This window comes from Oncorhynchus kisutch, linkage group LG5, assembly GCF_002021735.2.
Source record: "Oncorhynchus kisutch isolate 150728-3 linkage group LG5, Okis_V2, whole genome shotgun sequence".
Lineage (NCBI taxonomy): Eukaryota > Metazoa > Chordata > Actinopteri > Salmoniformes > Salmonidae > Oncorhynchus > Oncorhynchus kisutch.
In genome coordinates this window covers 10397226-10420189 of record NC_034178.2, presented here as the reverse complement: position 1 = coordinate 10420189, position 22964 = coordinate 10397226, and the positions used below count along the sequence as shown (strand labels likewise).

The 22964-nt window shown below is 44.4% G+C and overlaps 2 protein-coding genes across 4 annotated transcripts in view; both read right to left on the bottom strand.

The window, feature by feature from the left end:
* The window catches only part of LOC109890426 (protein TANC1), a 53215-nt gene extending 32399 nt beyond the window's left edge, over nt 1–20816 (bottom strand). The window contains exons 1-7 of one of the 3 annotated variants that reach the window (XM_031824365.1): nt 20599–20816; nt 20003–20086; nt 16523–16741; nt 15286–15378; nt 11528–11661; nt 9695–9905; nt 5162–5443 (exon numbers count right to left, since the gene is read on the bottom strand). In XM_031824365.1, the coding sequence (XP_031680225.1) occupies nt 5162–5443; nt 9695–9905; nt 11528–11661; nt 15286–15378; nt 16523–16741; nt 20003–20063 (1000 nt within the window). In that variant the 5' untranslated portion in view covers nt 20064–20086; nt 20599–20816. Of the gene's footprint in view, nt 1–5161; nt 5444–9694; nt 9906–11527; nt 12550–15285; nt 15379–16522; nt 16742–20002; nt 20087–20598 lie in introns of those variants that run through there. The other 2 variants (XM_031824366.1, XM_020482369.2) reach the window with 2 other exon arrangements.
* A 33-nt stretch (nt 20817–20849) lies between these two features.
* LOC109890425 (plakophilin-4-like) overlaps nt 20850–22964 on the bottom strand; it is a 19379-nt gene continuing 17264 nt past the window's right edge. The window contains exons 20-21 of the mRNA XM_031824367.1: nt 22901–22964; nt 20850–22098 (exon numbers count right to left, since the gene is read on the bottom strand). The exon at nt 22901–22964 is cut by the window's right edge and continues 10 nt beyond it. Of these exons, the coding sequence (XP_031680227.1) occupies nt 21823–22098; nt 22901–22964 (340 nt within the window). The 3' untranslated portion in view covers nt 20850–21822. The remainder of the gene's footprint in view (nt 22099–22900) is intronic.

The window sequence follows — 22964 nt, the reverse complement described above, 5'->3', positions numbered from 1 at the left end:
CCGTTCTTTTCAATTGAAACTATTATATGTAATGTTCTCGCCACAAAAAAAGAATGCTCAGTAGATGGGGGTGAGGCCTGTGCCCGCTGCAACGAAGAAACAGAATCAATAGATGATCACTTTTGGAGTCAGGTTCGGGCGTGGTTGTTGAGTCAAAATGTCTGTGTTCAGATGGATGTAGAAACAGTACTGTTAGGAGATCAACAAAAAAACAAAAACAAGATCAATCAATGGAAAATATCATTATCCTTTAAGTTTAGCTATTTACTCTTAGGCCAATCTCGGTAGAAATTGTACAAATAGAGAGGTTCGAGACCCTCTTAAGATGTCAAAGTAAAATAGAAGAATGTATAGCAAAAGGAAATAGTCAAATGCTAATATACTGGGAAAGATGGGTTAGTCTGTCGACAATTGAGGGTTGGAATTAAGATTAGAGGGATTGGTTGACTTGACGATGCACCTAGAGTTCAGTACAAATGTTAGGAGGCTGTACAGGGCACTCGGAAAGTATTCAGACCCCTTCACTTTTCCACATTTTGTTACGTTGCTGCATTATTTGAAATTGGATTAAATCATTTTCCCCCTCATCAACCTACACACAATACACCACAACGACAAAGCGAAAACAGATTTTTCGAAATGTTTGCATTTTTATAAAAAATACAAAACTGAAATATCACATTTCAGATCCTTTACTCAGTACTTTGTTGAAGCACCTTGGGCAGTGATTACAGCCTCGAGTCTTCTTGGGTAGGACACTACAAGCTTGGCACACCTGTATTTGTGGTGTTTCTCCTATTCTTCTCTGCAGATCCTCTCAAGCTCTGTCAGGTTGGATGGGGAGCGTCGCTAGACAACTATTTTCAGGTCTCTCCAGAGATGTTTGATCAGGTTCAAGTCCAGGCTCTAGGTGGGCCACTCAAGGACATTCAGAGACTTGTCCTGAAGTCACTCCTTCGTTGTCTTGGCTGTGTGCTTAGAGTCGTTGTCCTGTTGGAAGGTGAACCTTCGCCCGAGTCTGAGCACCCTGGAGCAGGTTTCATCAAGAATCTTTCTGTACTTCCCTCCGTTCATCTCTACCTCAATCCTGATTAGTCTCTCAGTCCCTGCTGCTGATTCTGCCACCACCATGCTTCCCGTAGGGATGGTGCCAGGTTTCCTCCAGACGTGACTCTTGGCATTCAGGCCAAAGAGTTCAATCTTGGTTCCATCAAACCAGATAATCTTGTTTCTCATGTGAGAGTTCTTTAGGTGCCTTTTGGCAAACTGTCATGTGCCTTTTACTGAGAAGTGGCTTCCGTCTGGCCACTCTACCATAAAGGCCTGATTGGTGGAGTGCTGCAGAGATGGTGGTCCTTGTGGAAGGTTATCCAATCTCCACAGAGGAACTCTGGAGCTCTGTCAGAGTGACCATCTGGTTCTTGATCACCTCCTTGACCAAGGCCCTTCTTCCCGATTGCTCAGTTTGGCCGGGCGGCCAGCTCTAGCAAGAGTCTTGGTGGTTCCAAACTTCTTCCATTTAAGAATGATGGAGGACACTGTGTTCTTGGGGACCTTCAATGCTGCAGAAATGTTTTGGTACCCTTCCCCAGATCTGTGCCTTGACACATTCTGTCTCACATTCTGTCTCATTCTGTCTCGGAGCTCTACGGACAATTCCGTCGACCTCATGGCTTGGTTTAGGCTCTGACATGCATTGTCAACTGTGGGACCTTATATAGATAGACAGGTGTGTAACTTTGATGAAGAACATTTTTTATTTCATGAATTTTAGAACAAGATTTTAACGAAACAAAATGTGGAAAAGGCAAAGGGTCTGAATACTTTCCGAATGCACTGTATATATATTTAATTTGTATGTTTTCCACCAGGTCCTCCAACCAGGGGAGGGGGTGGTAGGAACAAAACAAAAAAAGTGGAACAGAAATAACATATTGGCCAGCAGCATACCACCCTGCATCCCACTGCTAGCTTACCTCTGAAGCTAAGCAGGGTTGGTCCTGGTCGGTCCCTGGATGGAAGACCAGATGCTACTGGAAGTGGTGTTGGAGGCATTCATTCCTCTAGTCTAAAATAAAAAATATCCCAATGCCCCAGGGCAGTGATTGGGGACATTGCCCTGTGTACGGAGCCATCTTTCGGATGGGATTTTAAATGGGTGCTCACTAAAGATCCTATGGCACTTATCATAAGAGCAGTGGTGTTAACCCCGGTAGCCTGTAATGTATTTCAGTCTTAAGGGAGAGCGATTCAAGACTCTTGTCCTTGAGTAAAATGGGAAACAAATTGGTCATAGTTCTTCCCTTATGCTGCCCATGTTTTGTGACGTCAAATATTCTGGAGAAAGACACTCAAGGATAAAACACAAAGACACACAGAGAGCCAGCTGCAGCACACACACACACACACACACACACACACACACACACACACACACACACACACACACACACACACACACACACACACACACACACACACACACACACACACACTGGAACGCATCTTATAGTAAATCCTCTCACTCTCGGCTTCCATTTTACTTCTCCTCCGTCCCCTGTCCCCCCCTCTCTTTTTCTGCCCCTCTTTCTCTGTCATGCTCATTTGCTCACTCTTCAACAACTCATTAAAATGGGTGTTTACCACTAGATCAGTACATGTTGTATTGTGATGATAATCTAAGTGAATCCTCATCCAGCCTGGGAATATCAACAGCTCACTACAGGTCAGGAACATAGTCAGGTCCAGAGACCAGCTCCAATTACACCTGTTCTGTAGCAGAATGTTGTGTTTTTAAGGACCAGTCCGTTTTAGCTCTCTCTGCTCTGCTCCACCAGGCCTAGTTCTCTCTGCTCTGCTCCACCAGGCCTAGTTCTCTCTGCTCTGCTCCACCAGGCCTAGTTCTCTCTGCTCTGCTCCACCAGACCTAGCTCTCTCTGCTCTGCTCCACCAGGCCTAGTTCTCTCTGCTATGCTCCACCAGGCCTAGTTCTCTCTGTTCTGCTCCACCAGGCCTAGTTCTCTCTGCTCTGCTCCACCAGGCCTAGTTCTCTCTGCTCTGCTCCACCAGACCTAGCTCTCTCTGCTCTGCTCCACCAGGCCTAGTTCTCTCTGCTATGCTCCACCAGGCCTAGTTCTCTCTGCTCTTCTCTACCAGGCCTAGTTCTCTCTGCTCTGCTCCACCAGGCCTAGTTCTCTCTGCTCTGAGTGAGTGAGAGGAGATCCAATAGAAGTGGCTTATGAATTCAAGTCTGGCAAAGAAGCAGCTAACTAGATTACAGTCATTTCCTTTGGGAAACAATCTGCTTGTCGGGGTCTGGATGTGATATAACAGTACAGTAATATCTGGATAGGGAGGTTGTAGATAGATATACACAGATGTTCTGTCTGTGTGTGTGTGTGTGTGTGTGCGCGCGCACATGTGTGGGTGTGTGGGCATATGGGTGTGTGCATGTTGTTTTAATGAATCTGCAGTAACTGTTGTATAGTAGCTAGATTGGGCTTGAGGCTTCTAGATTCAAGTTTAATCGCTCTATTTGTAGTAAAGCTGTGATTGAAGCATCTCTAAGTTATTTAGTACTGCCTTTTGTTCCGCGTGGGAAGGCAAGGAACTATAGCTGTCATGATCGAGCCATACTACGAACTCAGCGGCCGTTCGCTCTCTCTCTCTCTCTCTCCCTCATACAGCACATAAATCCATAGTGCGCGGCCCAGCCTCCTGTACTACCGTATAATCTGGCATTACATGAGACCTTTAATCTCCTCAGAGTGGAATCACAAGAGGAACGTCACGTTGCTCTGCTTTGTGACACGTACTGCACAGCTCACAGGACAGGAAGTGGACCAGGAAATGGCCTGTATGGCGCTACACTTCACCTCGCCCACTGGAACACCATGTTACAACACCCAACATCGCCCCCATCGTGTCCAGTCTAGCGGTGAGTCACACCTGGATCTTGGGAAAAAGTGGTTGGCGGCTGGACCAGGCTATTGTTCAGCGTTAGAACCATTGAGCTCAGAGATACTTCACATCACCATCATGCCCATTATACTGCTGAGACAACCTACGTCTTGTTCCATCCAGGGCCAGGTTACTGTTAAACAACGTACACATTTTCTTTCCCACAATCTTCCACCTCACATACATGTTGTTTGGTGTGACAATAATCTCAGAGCACTATGATGAAAGCTACAGCGGCAGTTGAATGGAAAGAGCTCTCGGGGAGGGGGGGGGGGGGTCTGCCCTCTTTCAATGGCACCGCAGGAATACTGACATTCTATTCACACACGGCGCCACTTAACTCTCAAGCTGTACTGAAATCAGCAGGTATACGTAGGACTAACACTTCCTCTGTGCTCGGGCCACCACAGCACAACAACAGATAGAAACCTATGTAGAGCGTGGGCTTTGAAAGGAACCAAACTATGTCCTGTGTTACTCCCATCCTTGTTTTCCCCCCCATCACAACCTGGGAGGTCTATTTAAACAAAATAATACCTTGCATGCTCATTTCTAGCAATTAAAGTTCTCCACGAGCAGCATCCCTTACAAACAGAAGAGTCTGTCCGTCATTTCAGTGGATCCACTCCCCTGAGAGATCGTCGTCGTCTCCCCCGCTCTCCAAATGGAGTGACATCTAACGAAGGATAAAGTTGTCTCTTGTTCTCTCAAACACAGAGGAGAAACAGATGTAGGATAACAACGTAAACCCTCCTGGAATACTGTAGCCGGTAGCGTTCACTGTCTCCATCCTCCAGAGATGTAATGCCGTATGTCGTCCTCGTCTAATGACAGAAACTAGGCAGAAAGCAGCTCTGTCTAATGGCTCTTCCACGTCACAGAAACCACATAGTCAGATAAAGCTACAACTACAGCTGTTTTAGCTACACAAATGAATGGAGGAAAGAGAGCTTCGCCACAAAAACGATTGGTTCTAGACACCTGGCCAAGGTAGAGCTGTTTGATTGTCTTTCATGGCTTCCTTTCCTTTCCTCATCTCCTTTCCCTCATCACCGCTAAAAGGTAAAAGAACTGGATAGATCTCCAACGTACTGCTTTCATCCATCATGCCCTGCTAGGCCAGTAATCATAGAGGAAAGGACACAAGGGAAGGAGACTAGTTGAGACACCACCAGTCAAGAGGCATGAGATGGCCACTCACCTGCCACAGAGTTAGGGCGTGGCATCACAAGGGAAGAAGTGCTGTGCGTGTGGCGTTGTGGGAGGGGCCTCTTGGCTGGGGGCGGAGTTCTGGGTTCCCCTAGGATGGTGACTTCAGACCTGGGCGGGGCCTCGCTGGGCCCTGGCAGGTCATCCTTGGCGACGTGAGGGCAGTAGTTGCCTCTGTGCCCTCCATGCCCAGCGGCCCTCCGGCTGCCATCTTTGCTCAGATCCAGAGTGGAACCGCCGCGGTCCTCATTCTCAGAAGAGCTGGTGATGGTAGCTGAGGCACAGAGGGAGTAGACAGGGGTAAGGTGACTACAAACAACAAAACCAAACAGTTGACTAAAGGCCTTTGGGATGAGATCAAGTTAGGAATCGTTCACTGTGCTTTTCCAGTCTGGTATGTTATTGGCAGTGACACTGTACTGAGTTAAAGAGTAAGAGTCCGATCATCAGTCACATCAACAGTGGCGAGGCATCAGTCACACATCGACATCAACACAATCAAACGCTTGTACTCTGCACCCCTTGCCCTTTTGTATTTACCTATAAATACAAGCTCTATTTAGGGAGAAAGATGTCCTATTTTAGAAAGTCCAGACCCGTACGTAGCAAAGACAGCAACGTCCCAGTTTTGTCAAGAGGGACCTGAAGCCTCTCGACTAAAGTGGCACAGGCAAAAAGAGAGAGAGAGAGAGAGAGAGAGAGTTGGGAGAGAGAAAGACTTGACTGAGAACTCAAAGCAAGGTGAAACAAGTATCATCTATCTCTATTTCTTCAGTCAGTGCTGAGGCCCTTATCTTAATCAGGTTTATTGACAATGAGAGTAATGCGATACAGTTGAGGTCGGAAGATTACATACACTTAGGTTGGAGTCATTAAAACTCGTTTTTCAACCACTCCACACATTTCTTGTTAACAAACTATAGTTTTGGCAAGTCGGTTAAGACATCTACTTTGTGCATGACACAAGTCATTTTTCCAACAATTGTTTAAAGACAGATTATTTAACTTGTAATACACTGTATCACAATTCCAGTGGGTCAGAAGTTTACATACACTAAGTTGACTGTGCCTTTAAACAGCTTGGAAAATTCCAGTAATATATGTCATGGCTTTAGAAGGTTCTGATAGGCTAATTGACATAATTTGGAGGTGTACCTGTGGATGTATTTCAAGGCCTACCTTCAAACCCAGTGCCTCTTTGCTTGACATCATGAGAAAATCTAAAGAAATCAGCCAAGACCTCATACAAATAAAAAAATTGTAGAGATCCACAGATCTGGTTCATCTTTAGGAGCAATTTCCAAACGCCTGAAGGTACCACGTTCATCTGTACAAACAATAGTACGCAAGTATTAACACCATGGGACCACGCAGTCGTCATACCGCTTAGGAAGGAGACGTGTTCTGTCTCCTAAAGATGAACGTACTTTGGTGCGAAAAGTGCAAATCAATCCCAGAACAACAGCAAAGGACCTTGTGAAGATGCTGGAGAAAACAGGTACAGAAGTATCAAAATCCACAGTAAAACGAGTCCTATATTGACATAACCTGAAAGGCCGCTCAGCAAGGAAGAAGCCACTGCTGTAAAACCGCCATAAAAAAGCCAGACTACGGTTTGCAACTGCACATGGGGACAAAGATCATACTTTTTGGAGAAATGTCCTCTGGTCTGATGAACCAAGAAAATAACTGTTTGGCCATAATGACCATCGTTATGTTTGGAGGAAAAAGGGGGAGGCTTACAAGCTGAAGAACACCATCCAAAACGTGAAGCACAAGGGTGGCAGCATCATGTTGTGGGGGTGCTTTGCTGCAGGAGGGACTGGTGCACTTCACAAAATAGATGGCATCATGAGGGGGGAAAATTACGTGGATATATTGAAGCAACATCTCAAGACATCAGTCAGGAAGTTAAAGCTTGGTCGCAAATGGATCTTCCAAATGGACAATGACCCCAAGCATACTTCCAAATTTGTGGCAAAATGGCTTAAGGACAACAAAGTCAAGGTATTTGAGTGGCCATTATAAAGCCCTGACCTCAATCCTATAGATCATTTGTGGGCAGAACTGAAAAAGCATGTGCGAGCATGGAGGCCTACAAACCTGACACAGTTACACCAGCTCTGTCAGGAGGAATGGGTCAAAATTCACCCAACTCATTGTGGGAAGCTTGTGGAAGGCTACCTGAAACGTTTAACCCAGATTAAACCATTTAAAGGCAATGCTACCAAATACTAATTGAGTGTATGTAAACTTCTGACCCACTGGGAATGTGATGAAAGAAATTAAAAGTGAAATAAATCATGCTCTCTACTATTATTCTGACATTTCACATTCTTAAAATAAAGTGGTGGTCCTAACTGATCTAAGAAAGGGAATTGTTACTAGGATTAAATGTCAGGAATTGTGAAAAACTGTTTAAATGTATTTGGCTAAGGTGTATGTAAACTTCTGACTTCAACTGTATATTATTGAGATATATAGATGACAAATGGAAGGACGAGATTTTTTTTTTCTTCTTCCATATACACTACTGGTCAAAAGTTTTAGAACACCTACTCATTCAAGGGTTTTTCTTTATTTGTACTATTTTCAACATTGTAGAATAATAGTGAAGACATGAAAACTATAAAATAACACATATGGAATCATGTAGTAACCAAAAAAGTGTTAAACAAATCTAAATATATTTTTCAAATAGGTACCCCTTGATGACAGCTTTGCACACTCTTGGCATTCTCTCAACCAGCTACATGGGGTAGTCACCTGGAATGTATTTCAATTAACATGTGTGCCTTGTTAAAAGTTAATTAGTGGAATATCTTTCCTTCTTAATGTGTTGTGACAAGGTAGGGGTGATATACAGAAGATAGCCTTATTTGGTAAAAGACCAAGTCCAGCATACCACCCTGCAGCATACCACCCTGCATACCACTGCTGGCTTGCTTCTAAAGCTATGCAGGGTTGGTCCTGGTCAGTCCTTGGATGGGGGACCAGATGTTGCTGGAAGTGGTGTTGGAGGGCCAGTAGGCACTCTTTCCTCTGGTCTAAAAAATAAATATCCCAATTCCCCAGGGCACTGCCCTGTGTAGGGTGCCGTATTTCGGATGGGACGTTAAACGGGTGTCCCATGGCAATAAAGATCCCATGGCACTTATCGTAAGAGTAGGGGTGTTAACCCCGGTGTCCTGGCTCAAACCATCACGGTCACCTAATAATACCCAGTTTACAATTGGCTCATTCCCCCTCTCCCCTGTAACTATTCCCCAGGTCGTTGCTGTAAATGAGAACGTGTTCTCAGTCAACATACCTGGTAAAATAAAGGATTAAAAAAAATATTATGGAAAGAACAGCTCAAATAAGCAAAGAGAAATGACAGTCCATCATTACTTTAAGATATGAAGGTCAGTCAATACGGAATAGTTTGCACTTGAATAGTTTCTTCAAGTGCAGTCGCAAAAACCATCAAGCGCTATGATGAAACTGGCTCTCATGAGGACCACCACAGGAATGGAAGACTCATAGTTACCTCTGCTGCAGAGGATAAGTTCATTAGAGTTACCAGCCTCAGAAATTGCAGCCCAAATAAATGCTTGACAGAGTTAAGTAACAGACACATCTCAACATCAACTGTTCAGAGGAGACTGTGTGAATCAGACATTCATGGTTGAATTGCTGCAAAGAAACCACTACTAAAGGAAACCAATAATAAGAAGAGACTTGCTTGGGCCAAGAAACACGATCAATGGACATTAGACCTGTGGAAATGTGTCCTTTGGTCTGGAGTGCAAATTGGAGATTTTGGGTTCTAACCGTGGTGTCTTTGTGAGACATGGTGTGGGTGAACAGAGGAGGAGGTGTGATGGTGCTTTGCTGGTAACACTGTCAGTGATTTATTTAGAATTCAAAGCACACTTAACCAGCATGGCTACCACAGCATTCTGCAAAGATACGCCATCCCATCTGGTTTGCGTTAGTTGGACTATCATTTGTTTTTCAACAGGATAATGACCCAACACACCTCCAGGCTGTGTAAGGGCTATTTTACCAAGAAGGAGAGTGATGGAGTGCTGTGTCAGATGACCTGGCCTCAATCAAATTGAGATGGTTTCGGATGAGTCGGACCTCAGAGTGAAGCAAAAGCAGCCAACAAGTGCTCAGCATATGTGGGAACTCCTTCAAGACCGTTGGAAAAGCATTCCAGGTGAAGCTGGTTGAGAGAATGCCAAGAGTGTGCAAAGCTGTCATCAAGGCAAAGGGTGGCTATTTGAAGAATCTCAAATATAACATATATTTTGATTTGTTTAACACTTTTTTGGTTACTACATGATTCCATATGTGTTATTTCATAGTTTTGATGTCTTCACTATTATTCTACAATGTAGAAAATACTAAAAATAAAGAAAAACCCTTGAATGAGTAGGCGCTCTAAAACGCATATCAATTATTTATCAGGAGGTGAGAAGAAAATATCTGAATTTAAATTGATCCAACTATGGTGATGATGGTCTATATAAGTACTCACCTATGATTCCGCTATCCTGGCTCTCAAGTGTGGAGTTTGGGCTCCGGCAGGGACTGGGGCGGAGGAGGGTCCCACCTGGGCTGGGATTGGGGAGACAGGGCCCCCCGGTACTGCTACTACCCATGGTGGAGCAGGGGCTGTCTGAGCATGGAGACGTAGTGCTGCAGGTCAATGTGGAGCATGGGCTCACCGCCTGGCCAGAGACATTACACTACAGACAGAGAGGGAGAGAGAGAGAGAGAGAGATAGGCAGAGAGGGATGAGAGAGAGAGATAGGCAGAGAGGGATGAGAGAGAGAGGCAGAGAGGGATGAGAGAGAGAGAGAGAGAGAGAGAGAGAGAGAGAGAGAGAGAGAGAGAGAGAGAGAGAGAGAGAGAGAGAGAGAGAGAGAGAGAGAGAGAGAGAGAGAGAGAGAGAGAGAGAGAGAGAGAGAGAGAGAGAGAGAGAGAGAGAGAGAGAGAGGGAGAGAGAAAGGCAGAGCGGGATGAGAGAGAGATAGCGAGAGAGGGATGAGAGAGAGATAGGCAGAGGGATGATGAGAGAGAGAGTGCGAGAGAGATAGGCAGAGGGATGAGAGAGAGAGATAGGCAGAGGGATGAGAGAGAGAGAGAGAGATAGGCAGAGAGGGATGAGAGAGAGAGAGATAGGCAGAGAGGGATAAGAGAGAGAGAGAGAGAGGTGAGAGGGATGAGAGAGAGGAAGAGAGAGAAAGGTGAGAGAGGGATGAGAGAAAGAAAGAGAGAGAAAGGTGAGAGAGGGGTGAGAGAGAAAGAGGGGGCAGTCAGGTAGAAATGGAGGAGAGTTGGATAGAAAGGGTGGCAAGATAAGAGAGATATAGAAAGAGAAAGGGCAGAGAGAAGAGAGAGAGAGAAAGAGGTGTTTTATTTAAAGCTGTCTATGGACAAGTATTATCAGAGGTATAGACCCTGTTGGCATCCTTTCCAGTTGTCCCCAGGTTAATGCGTGGTATATAGGTCATTGTATATACAGTAAGTGTGTGTGTGTGTGTGTGTGTGTGTGTGTGTGTGTGTGTGTGTGTGTGTGTGTGTGTGTGTGTGTGTGTGTGTGTGTGTGTGTGTGTGTGTGTGTGTGTGTGTGTGTGTGTGTATGAGTGTGTCAATATCCCCCTCTCCTCCCAATGTCCCCAAACCCCAATATCTGCATCCTTCTTCATATGTCTCCAACAACACCCGAACCCTACCATTCCTAGATCCTATAGGTCTCAACTCATCCCAGCACCCAGCGTTTCTGCAACGTTAGAGAACGTTCAGCTCAGTGCTTTTCCCACTTTACCACCCCATCATTTATCTGAACCAGGACACGGTACACTGCTCACAGCCGACACATTGTCTCCATAAAACTGGCTCCATCTGGAGCTCAGGTGGAGGAAGGAGGTTAGGAAATTGGGGCAATGCTCAAACGGTGATAGAATGATACAGTACAGTATATAAACCTCCTGCGGGCTCAACAGCATGTGGCGAGCCAATGCAACAAGATTAAAAGCAAGATATTCAACTGACATCACCTTACGTACACATTCCATAAACAAAATGACATTACAGTATATGCTTTCAAATATTAAGACAAGAGTGCCTCGGGTTTTCTTTTCAACTGGTCATTTACCTTGTAGTTTCTAAATGTGCAGCTTAACCAAAACAAACTCTCAATCTTGGTTATCATACAAAACATTGCCTTGAAATCTAATGAAAGAAACCATACAAAAACTCCTCACTTCATCTGCAAAGAAAACACACAAGCCTCCTTTTCATATTTCTGACATCTGACTTCAGTCACTCTCCCTCCTTCCTTCCCACCATCTTTCCTTTCACATACCTTCTTTTCCCTCCAGTCCTCCATGGGGGTGCTAGGTGAGGCTGGGGTCCCTTCTCCCAGTAAGAAGCCCAGCCTGGTCATCAGTTCCTGGGTTGAGAAGGAGGAGGAGCTGGGCTGGAGCTCCGCGTGCAGCTCTGGAGGACAGATGGAGAGAGATGACAGACGAGCAGATCGCTGTGAACAGCACGACGTGACCACACCAAACACACGCGTTCTGTAGCTCAGCCCAGTTCAGTCCAGCTCAGTTCAAACCTTCCTGCCTTTCCTCCTACCTGGCTACGTCGATTGGATGGAGGATTATGTATACTATGCCGATGGAGGAGAGGTTAATGTATGCATCCACAGGTCAGCAGTAGCAGCAGTAGTGCCGGTCGGCCTCATTGCCAATGAAGAGGCTGTGGCTTTCTCAGTCCCTGGCTGCACGACTGAAGCAGCTCTCTCTGTGTGTGTGTGTGTGTGTGTGTCCATATGTGTGTGTGTGTGTGTGTGTGTGTGCCTGCTCAGCGCTCCCGGTTGGTTAGGAGACAGGCGTAGAATCTCAATGAGCTCAGCTCAGCCCTGGCCTCCGGCAGAGGGCAGGCGCCTTTGCACCATCGTCTTTGGCACTGGCTGCCCTATCCGGACAGATCGGGCTGAGCTGAGCAATAGGGTGCGTCGATACATCACTGAGATGGGCGTGATGCCACGACCTTTCACCTCTAGGTCATCTACACCACTGTACAGACGCAGAGGAGGATGAGGCGAGGGGGTTCAACACTGCACCTCTATATCCTGTTTACATACAACAGTGAGTTGGAGAATATGATGATGTCTAGGAAATGGAGCTCCTATTGAGAGAGATGAGGAAGAAGGGAAGGAATGTGGGAGGGCCGAGACACAGCTTGTTGGGCGTTAGTTACTCTCAACCCGTCTGGGGTTAGACACGTTCTCATCCATCTCTCCCCTCAATCCGTCTTGGGAAAAAAGCTTCCAAAGGTGAACCCTTTTTGGTTCCAGGTAGAACCCTTTTTGGTTTCAGTTAGAACTCTTTTGGGTTCCATGTAGAACTCTCTGTGGAAAGGGTTTTCACATGGAACCCCAAAGGGTTTTACCTGGAAACAAAAAGGGTTCTTCAAAGGGTTCTCTTATGGGCACAGCCCGAAGAACCATTTTAGGTTCTAGAGTGCACCTTTTTTTCTAAGAGTGTATCCCTCCATCCCTCTCCCCCTCTCTCAAGCCCCCAGGATCGCCCCATTCTTTCCTTCTCACTGTCGATATCCTCTCCCCGCCTCCACATAATCCATTGTTCTCTCCAATAAACCGTAGAAATGATGCAATACACAGTAAGCAAATAAGAGGAAACAGCCACCACCACCTCACTATTGCATATATCTCCTCTCTTCTCCCCCCTAAAGTCACAACTTCCCCCATCTCTCAGACAAGGGGCGATGATGAAACGAGCTGACTGGTTAGACGAAAGGCAGGCACCGGCACCTTTCCTACACAGCAGAGATCACATGCAGAGCTGTTAATCACAGACAGTGAGAGAGACAGAAGGACAAACAGACGCTTGGTGGAACAGGGGGCTGGACTGTCTGACCGGGGCTCCTGTACATTCAGATAACCAGAGAAGAGTTCAACGCAGAGTCTGATTCAAGGGTGTACATTACAAATGGGAAAGAAAGAGAGACCGTGAATGCCAGGGTAGTTGGGTGCCATCTTGGATAGAAATCAAAACAGGGGTATCACCTGAACTAAATGAATCCTGTAATGTCACCTTCCATTATCCAGCTTAATGGAAGTGAAGTATTAAACCAACCGTAGTCACAGCAGCTGTCACATTAGCAGCTCCCTTCAAAATGATCACTCTGATACACGTTCTCTTTCTGTGAAAAACATGGATCTGAAGTGTTTTGGTCCACACTGGGTTGTGCAATAGACTGGGAGCTGGAGCACGCTTGGTTCTTTCTGGCAGAACGTTGTTCAATGAAATCTTAGCACACTTCCACTGGGCACAGACTTCAGTTCAAAGTTTTTGACTTATATTTGGTTGATTTGTCAACTAACGTGAATTCAATGTGAAATCAACCCCAAAAAAACGTCACCATGACATTAAGGTTCTAAGTTGTGAAAAAAATATGAACTTCCCTGAATTAAGTTGATGACTTTTTGGAAATCCAATCACTTTTCCACGTTGATTCGACATCGTCACATTACACTTTTGGGTTGAAATGACGTGGAAACCAGTGGAGGCTGCTGAGGGGAGGATGGCTAATAATAACGTCTGGAATTAAGTACATGTGGTTTCCATGCGGTTGATACCATTCCATTGACTCCATGCCAGCCATTACTATGAGCCGTCCTCCTCTCAGCAGCCTCCGTTGGTGGGAACAACATTGATTCAGTGGTAAGGCACTTTGGTTAAGCAGAGATCCACCAAAACTGAGAACAAGATCTGGCTCTGCACCCTCCATCTCAAGGAAACACACCGTCAAATTCCGGGTGAAAATTCATCCCTCGTCATTCTTATCCGACAGGCGTATTCTTGGTTTATGTGCAAAAATAGAATAATGACGTGGCCTGTCAAAGTCATTACCAAACTGAATACACTCAAATGCATTTCACAGCTATTCATGTCTAATTCATGAATTTGTTTGAGTCTGGTAAGGTGGTTTTGAAAGGCAAACCTAATCATCTTATATGACGTTAAAATTATACCTCTGCTCCATTCAGGGTTCATTACAATTCATAACGAGAAAAGCACGTGGAAAAGCAAATATGGAAAACGTCACATTGAAAAGTATTGCAAATTACCACACAAATGAGAAGGAAATGGTTAGTAAATGTATATTATAATGATCTATATTTACTTTACATTCATAACGGTTACTGTGGGTCTATGTGGGCAGTGGGAAATGGTTTTAAAAAGCTACCCTCAAATCACACAACTGTGGCTAAAACTAAACAAGACAAACCGAGAGAGAGAAAGAGAAAAAGTGAGAGGGAGGGTGTGAGAGTGAGACACAGAGAGAGAGAGAGAAAGAGAGAGAGAGAGAGAGAATGAGCGACAGAGAGAGAGAAAGAGAGGGAGAGAAAGGGAGAGAACGAGATCGAGTGCATCCTCAATCTATCAGCCAATGTCTCCATCCATTGCCTAAGTGCCCAACTGATTTCCCACCTGAGGTCAGGAAGCTATAATCAGTGAACCTATGCATTCGGCTCTCCATGGTACTATTACGAACAGCACCTCGTAACTTAAACAACCAGACAACATTGAAAGCTTCATCAATCTAACACTGACCTCTGCGTGACAAATCCCAGGAGGGTCTATTCAGGGGGTTCGGGAATGATTGAAACACACAGTAAACACACCAGCCCGCTGTCGCCGTTGGTTATGAGAAGCAGAGGGAGAATAGCGGTGCTTGGCAACAAGAGGACATGAGGATGCTGGAGACAGGCTGCTCCGCCTCAGGACTAGCCCCCAGCCTCTCCACATAGACAGCTGTGCAGGGGATGGCTGGCATTTACACTGTTACCCTCAGCACCACTTAGGTTTGGCAGGTCAATTGAACACATGCGCATGCACATACTGTACATGTGCATTTGAAAAAGATTACAGCAGGCACCAAATCAAAGAACTCAAAACTATGGAAGATTTGTTCTCTCTATCCTCTGTACCTCTCTTCCTACTTTTCCAAATGTACTGTATATCATTCTCTCTCCCCTCCCTCGTCTCATCTCTCATCCACAACTCTCTGTGCAGACACGCTCACACTCACCTCTCTGGGCAGTCTTGCTATTGTTTAGAGTGAAAGCGAACGCGTCTCCAGGAAAATAAGGACTCTCCACATACTCCAGCTTCCTGTACAGACCTTTAGTCAGAGCAGCAGAGAGAGAGAGAGTGAGATGGGGGTAACGAGAAAGGGAGGAGAAAGTGAGCGAGAGCGAGAGCAAGAGAGAGAAATTCAACTCTTCCAGATGGGATTTGCAGTGGGGAATTTGAATTTCTCCCACCAGTTGGGAGGAGCCAACATGAACTCAGATACATGCAGTACAGTATAAACTAATCCCTGTGATGATAACAGCTCAAATCGCCAACATGAGTGTGTGTGTGTGTGTGTGTGTGTGTGTGTGTGTGTGTGTGTGTGTGTGTGTGTGTGCGTGCGTGCGTGCGCGTGTGTGTGTCTGTGTGAGGCAAAGGTCCACACTACTACAGTGAACTCAGAGCTTCAGCTTGATGCACACTGCACCGCCACCTAGTGTTACTCAGCTAGAATGCCGAAGACACAAACGCTGAAGACATCGAAGCATAACCTTCCAAACAAGGTATACAGTTCCTTTCCAAAGCTGCGCTGGGTCAGTGAGTAAGCGGTAGAATCCCAGTTACTACATAGCCCTGGCATACCACTGAGAAATCACGCATGGAAGAAATACTCAATAAGTTAATGACAAAGTTACTTTAGTTTATTTGCTTTCTAAACTTCCCCATCCTTCAGTCCTTGGAGATACAGTGAGTTGTTGTTATTGATGTGCTGTATCCTGGACAGTATGCACATTTGACAATGATATTTTGAGCATAATCTCCTATATTTCCCAGGGGAAATAAAGTGCTAGCTGTGTGAATAGCCCTTAATCAATCATTAGGCATGTACTGGCTGTGCTATAAACCCACTGGGCTTAAAAACCAGGCAGAGCAATCATAACCTAATCTCCACAAAGAGCACACAAGAGCCTGTCAGAACCGTGGGAGATACTGAACAGAACATGTGATCAATATGCTATGAGCGAGACTCGTCGCTAGGCTAGCAACGAACATAGCAACGAGAACAAGATGACCTGCAAAAAAAGAGAATGATGTAAGTATATTCATTTTTACAGATGATCTATAGATGTGCCCTTCCCTCTGTGTGGTGTGTGTGTGTGTGTGCGGGTGTGTGTTTGTGCGTGCGGGTGTGTCTGTATGTTTGTGTGTGTTCATTAGAAGAACAAAAGCCTGGTGGATGGCTGTTACAATACCTGGGGACTTGATGCCCATATCTGAGGGCATTATGTAGGACTGGCGATGGACCAGGGGTGAGGAAGGCAGGGAGATGGACTCCCCCTTAGCCAGCTTCCCCCTCGGCCTGCCACTTGAGGGATGGGGGTGGTGGGCATGGCTAGGCTCCTGGTAGTGGGTCACCCAAGCACCAGCACCCCTTCGTTGGATACTGTGGCTGTGGTAATCAGCAACTACAGCTAGCAAGAGGAGAGGGGGATATAGTGGGAAAGGTGAGAGAGATTAAAAGGGGTTGGAAAAGAGAAGAGAGAGAGAACAAATTAAACTGTAATCAATAATAGGGCCTATGAAAAGGTGTATCTGGAAACTTAAAGGGATAATCCACCCCAAACCACTAATTCCTATCATTAACAGTGTTAAACAACACTAATATGTGAAAACAATATTTTTTGTGAACAAATGTTTCATTTTGTCGTTATAACAAGGTTGTAAGCAGCATGTGAAAATCTTTGTGGAAATCTTTGTGCAGCTCAAGTCGACTACAAAACCCACAATGCAATGCTCTCTGGGCTGGCTGGCTATTTAGCTAGCTAAGTAGCAAACGTATCTACATACAATAATACCAAAGTCAATATCAGCATGTGAAGTAGCTAGCTATCTGTAAAATCGCCTAAACAAACTGAACTAGCAATTCAGGAATCTATCTCACCGAGATTAACCTGCAGTTCATCTCTGACTAGAGTGAGTGCAGAGCATGTTGCTATGGCAACACTGGCCCTTTCCCACCTTTCCCACAGACAGGGCGCATTGTGGGATGCTACTTGAAAGAGAAACTGAGTTGAATCATTTGGTACACTGTTTAGATTGAGCACAACAAAAAAAACGTTATGAAATGTGATAGTGTGTTACCCCCTATCTCCAATGAGGAGAACCATGTAGCTACGACTCGTTCCGACACCACTTCCTGGTTTCATAGATGGACCACTTCGGAGTTAAATCATGGGTAAAAAAAAAAATACTAAAATATTTACCTACTGATAGAACATAAGCTTTCACCAAATTGACATGGGTTTTATGATTTTTATTTCTGGGGGTGGGTTATCCCTTGAAACAGGATCGTCAGATACATGTTTTGGAGCAACAATAAGTGGACGACATCCCCTTGCATTAAGAGACCGGATCGATTCTTCAAGTCTAGTAGTGGCTCTTTGAAGAGCGGACCGCCTACTGGCAGCTCAGAGGCCTTTGAGGAAAGTGTGTTCCGCTTCTGTCTCCCCTCTATGCTAAATGTAATCACTGCACAGGTGCAATGATGTGCGTGTGCATTGCAGTTACTGGCTACGCCTGATGCATAGAGTGCAAAAATAACACAGCATTAACGGAGCTGGAGTAGTATGTAATGCTACAACAAAATCACATTAAAGCAGCCCGTTGAAATTTAGCATGGTTTATACAGTAACCTCATTCCTGTGGATGACAAGAAGAGAGACAGATGGCCATCTACATTATATAATCTATTTGAACGACAATCTGCAAGGATACACACAGCCTTAAAAAGCAGAACGTACAGGTTATGGACAAAACCAACATTACTAGGTAGGGAGTTGCTATAACTTGATTATAATTAGTTATAAACTCAGGGCCCCTAATCGTGCTGCAAAGTTTCCATTCTCCTTCTCTGATGCCTCTGAGCGAGCCTCCAGGCCACACACATGGCCTTATGGGAAACATATGCTGCTCATCATGTAGTCAGGGAACAACTTTCTTTCTCAAGGCTTCACACACAATCACAGACAGCTTCACACAATGTAAGGCCATAGGCTTAGACCAGGGGTTGCCAATTACATTCAGCCGTGGGCGGATGGTACGGACGGCCGGAACATAGTTATAAATCATTTGTACACTACAAATTGACTAGAATAATCCCAAACAGATATAGTATTAGACAACAAAATAATCATTTCAAACCTTGATTACATTGGGATACGATCGCATATGTCTCTATTTATGCGTGGGAGTTCCTTAGGGACAGATTTCCTACATTAAAATCACTTTGAGATGATTTCCTGGTGATTTTACAGACGTTTTATGTCCAACAATTAAAATGCACATGCCATTATTAGCATGGTAGTCCACCTTTTGAACTAAATCTAAGGACCTAGAGGCATTAATGGTAGATGGTAGATGAGACTGACACTTCTCTGAGTTCTGTAGCTCGTCAACATTAGATGCATTAAATATTTCATGTGAAATATTCTGACTTTGTACCCATGTGTCTACAGTGCCTTCTGATTTCCCCCAGACTTCTCTAGGGGTGAGCACTCACGTTATCAGATACTGACAACACCCTTGTTGTTACCTCACAGAATGGAGCTAGCTAGTAGCTACATAACTACTGGAAAGAGGCACAACCCCAGAACGGAAGCACACGAGGCCTAGCATCAATCTGAATAATAGATTATAGCCTACCAAAATAAAGAGGCTTGACAAACATTATTTAGAACTGGTAAGAAAAATCTATATAAAAAAGATATACCCCCCCCCCCTTTCCCTCTGAACAGCCTCAATTCGTCAGGGCATGGACTTTGCAAGGTGTTGAAAGCATTCCGCAGGGATGCTGGCCCATTTAGACTACTATGCTTTCCCACAGTTGTGTCAAGTTGCCTGGATGTCCTTTGGGTGGTGGACCCTTCTAGATACACACGGGAAACTGTTGAGCATGAAAAACCCAGCTGCGTTGCAGTTCTTGACACAAACCGTTGCGCCTGACACCTACTAGCATACCCTGTTCAAAGGCACTTAAATATTTTATCTTGCCCCTTTGAATGGCACGCATACACAAGCTGTCTCCTCTTCATCTACACTGATTGACGTGGATTTAACAAGTGAGTGACATCAATAAGGGATCCTAGCTTTCACCTGGATTCACCTGGTCAGTCTGTGTCATGGAAAGAGTAGGTGTTCTTACTATTTTGTATAGTCAGGGTACATCCCTCATGACCCAAAAAGTTATTGATCATTTCAGTATCTTATTTTTGTGGGTCAGAGCTGTTTGTTTAACCCACTCCAACTTCTCGTGACACACTTTAGGTCTGAGAGGATTTTACAGCAGTGGGAGGCAGCATTCACTCCTTAATTAGGCTAATTGAAATGGCTCTATAGTCAAACACCCGGGGACGAAAAAATTCGGAGCAGCCAAGTAGCTACCATCTTCAATTAGGGCGAGTGCTACTAATGTCGAGGATTGGTTTCACTTCGCTAGAAACGATTTCTACTCTGAGACTGATACAACAGAGATAGTACCCAGATTTCAGAAACATCCCTACGGCTCCCAGAAAAAACAGAAATCCATCAGTTACTTATTGGTAAAGATTTCAACCCAGCCTTTTATGAACAAATTCCTATGACACTATTATAGTCAGTCAAAAGGTGTCTGGTTACCCGGCACAAACTGTCATGGGTGCAGTGTTGTAGATGGTGTTGTTTGTTCTCTTTCCTACCTGGATCCCTCCTGCTCCTCTTCTCTTCTTTCCTATTCCTCCCAAACACTGCTTTGAACATGTTAAAACTGATTACAGGGAGTTCTGTGAAAAATAGTCAATACAAATATATTATTCCCTCTGCAAAAAAGTGCTATTGCAGTAACATGGCCATATACTCCTAAATGAGGCAGCACTAGTCATGGGGAGATATGGATTACAATGAGCCCTAACATACCCTCATCAGGCACAGTGGTCTGGAATGAAACATGACAAAAAAGGGAAATGTGGAGAATGGTACAAATGAATGGATGCAGCTCAATGTGAAATGGATCCCAGATTAGCAAAGGTGAATAGCAGACAATTAGACTTGAAAACAAATGCGAGGCACATGCTGAAATCCCTTATTTAATCTATTACTTGCGAATGAATTCATACACGATCCAGTAAAAAACATGTTTTTCTTGCAATAACTTTGACGCGAAACATGAACGATTACGTAAACTGTAACGTTAAACAATGTAAACGGCTTGTCATGCCCTGACACTTCACGCATCTAGAAGTTGGCTCACTAAACAGCCGACAACCTCACACGTAACAGTACAAGCAAAATATACCTGTTAAAAAAAGAAGAGTCAAGTTTAGTTCGTCGACGTTTCTTCAAAACAACGCATTTCCCTCCATAGCTATAGGAATGTTGATTGCATGAGCGGAGCTGTGTGATCCATCCTGGAAGTTGGCGGAGCTGATGGATGAAAGACGCTCTATCGTGCGCTTTCTGGGAGCTGGGTGCGCGCCCCCTCCGAGTGAAGAACGTTTGGATGACAAAATGAAAATAAATTAAAAGTCACCAACACCTGCAATTCCATTCCACAGCTGATTTATTTCACCAAGCCTAATTTTCACAACTTCTGAATCTTTTTTTAGTTGTTATGATGCGCTCTTTAAAAAAAATCTTCATACACTTCCATATGGCACATCATCGCCAGTGTTGGACAACATAAATCAGAGCGTTTTGGGGGAAATTCACACACTTAAATAAATAAATAATAAAAAATTCACTAGACACCATATCATACATACACAGTCTACACATTGAATACAGTAACGTTCTGTAACAACACATTATAACATTTTTTATTTCCCTGTACAAATACTATTTGACATTTCACAGATATGACTTCATGATATATATTTGGCCAACATACAAATAATTTATTTGACTCAAAATCGAAATTCACATTATTTTCCATTTGGCTGTAGTCGATTCACCAAGCTAGTTTTGAGATCTTTGCTGCCTTTTCTATATCCATAACTGTCTTAGTTTATCAACTACAGCTAACATATATTGAACATCATGTTAATTTATATTTTGAGTAAACTATCCCTTTAATGTTTATTTTTTACGCAACACTTCTTCAGCACTCTCTCCATTCTCCACATTTCCAACCAAGCGGATGCCTGGCTCGTATCCAACAAACCTTTCTTACTTCTTTGGCTGACATTACACCACTCCAGAAAACAACAGGCTCTTTCCCACTGGAGCCACACACACACACACACACACACACACACACACACACACACACACACACACACACACACACACACACACACACACACACACACACACACACACACACACACACACACACACACACACACACACACAGACACACATTCAGAGACACACACAAGAACACACACATACAGACACACTCATGTTCTTTTTGTCTCTCACATTTCTCTTTCTATCTATCTCACACACACACTCAAACACACACACAGATGCAACTTAAACTGATGAGTCGGTCCATGGTTTCTACATGGTTTCTCCACCCTTACACCCAGGAGTCAGGGGATCCAGAGTACTGGTTAGCCTTCTGAGAAGGCCTCCTCGTGGTGGAGTAGAAGTCCACGTAGTTAGCGGTGTTGGTATTGGATTTCAGTCTGTTAGGTTGGGAGGTGTTGTATCGCTCTGTGGAGGTCAGGTTCTCTGGCTCGTCCTGGTAAGGCCCAGGCTCCTCCTCCCCGTAGCCGTTTGGCGATGACAGATACATTCTGTAGTTGTTGTAAGTGTTCCTATCCAGCTCGTCGGAGTAGAACACATCTTCCTGCTGGTAAAACAAAAGACGAACTCAATCCCTAAAACACAACAAACATGGGTCCTACATGAGGGCGGAGGGACTATTACACAAAACCAGTAAAGTAGTGGTAAAAAATACCAAAAATAGGTGGGTAATCTCTGATCGCAGTCCGTTGTCCTATACTTTCAATGCATTTTTCCAGTAAAAGGTGGGTAAACCCTCTTCCAAAATAAAACAAGTACTATCCACTACACCACTGAACACAATGAAAGACCAAACTTTTAAGATGCATTTGATCCCTTGAACACAAGAAAGGCTCAATGGGGACTCAGTGGCCACCACGTAACTGAAAGAGAATTTAAAAGCCCAGTGCAGTCAGAATTAAGATTTTCCTGCGCTTTATCTATATTTCCACACTATGAGTTTGGAATAATACTATGAAATTGGAAACAATTATGATAATGCCCTTTTAGAGTAAGAGCTGTTTGAAATTAACACCTGAAATTTCAGCCCGCTTGGGTGGGATGGAGTTTGATTGCCCGGTATGTCACCAGGTGGTAAATTAGTTAATAGACCAATAAGAAAGAGGATTCCAAACCTCTCCGCCAATAATAGCTCGTTTCCCCCACTCAGACCACTCTCAGACAGTCCTAGCTACATTCTTGCTAAGAAGCCATTGTTGTTTCCTTTTTGACACAGTTAACTGAAAACAATCACAGTAAGTAACTTCATTGTTAGGCAGAAATGATTTGATGTTGAGATAAAAATAAATTTAAAAAACAGCTGCATTGGCCCTTTAAGACACCAGAACCGCAACACATTTGTTCCTCACCTGGGACCTAGGACAGTCCTCTCTCGATGGTGAGGAATAGGACCCGATAAAATATGGTGTTTGC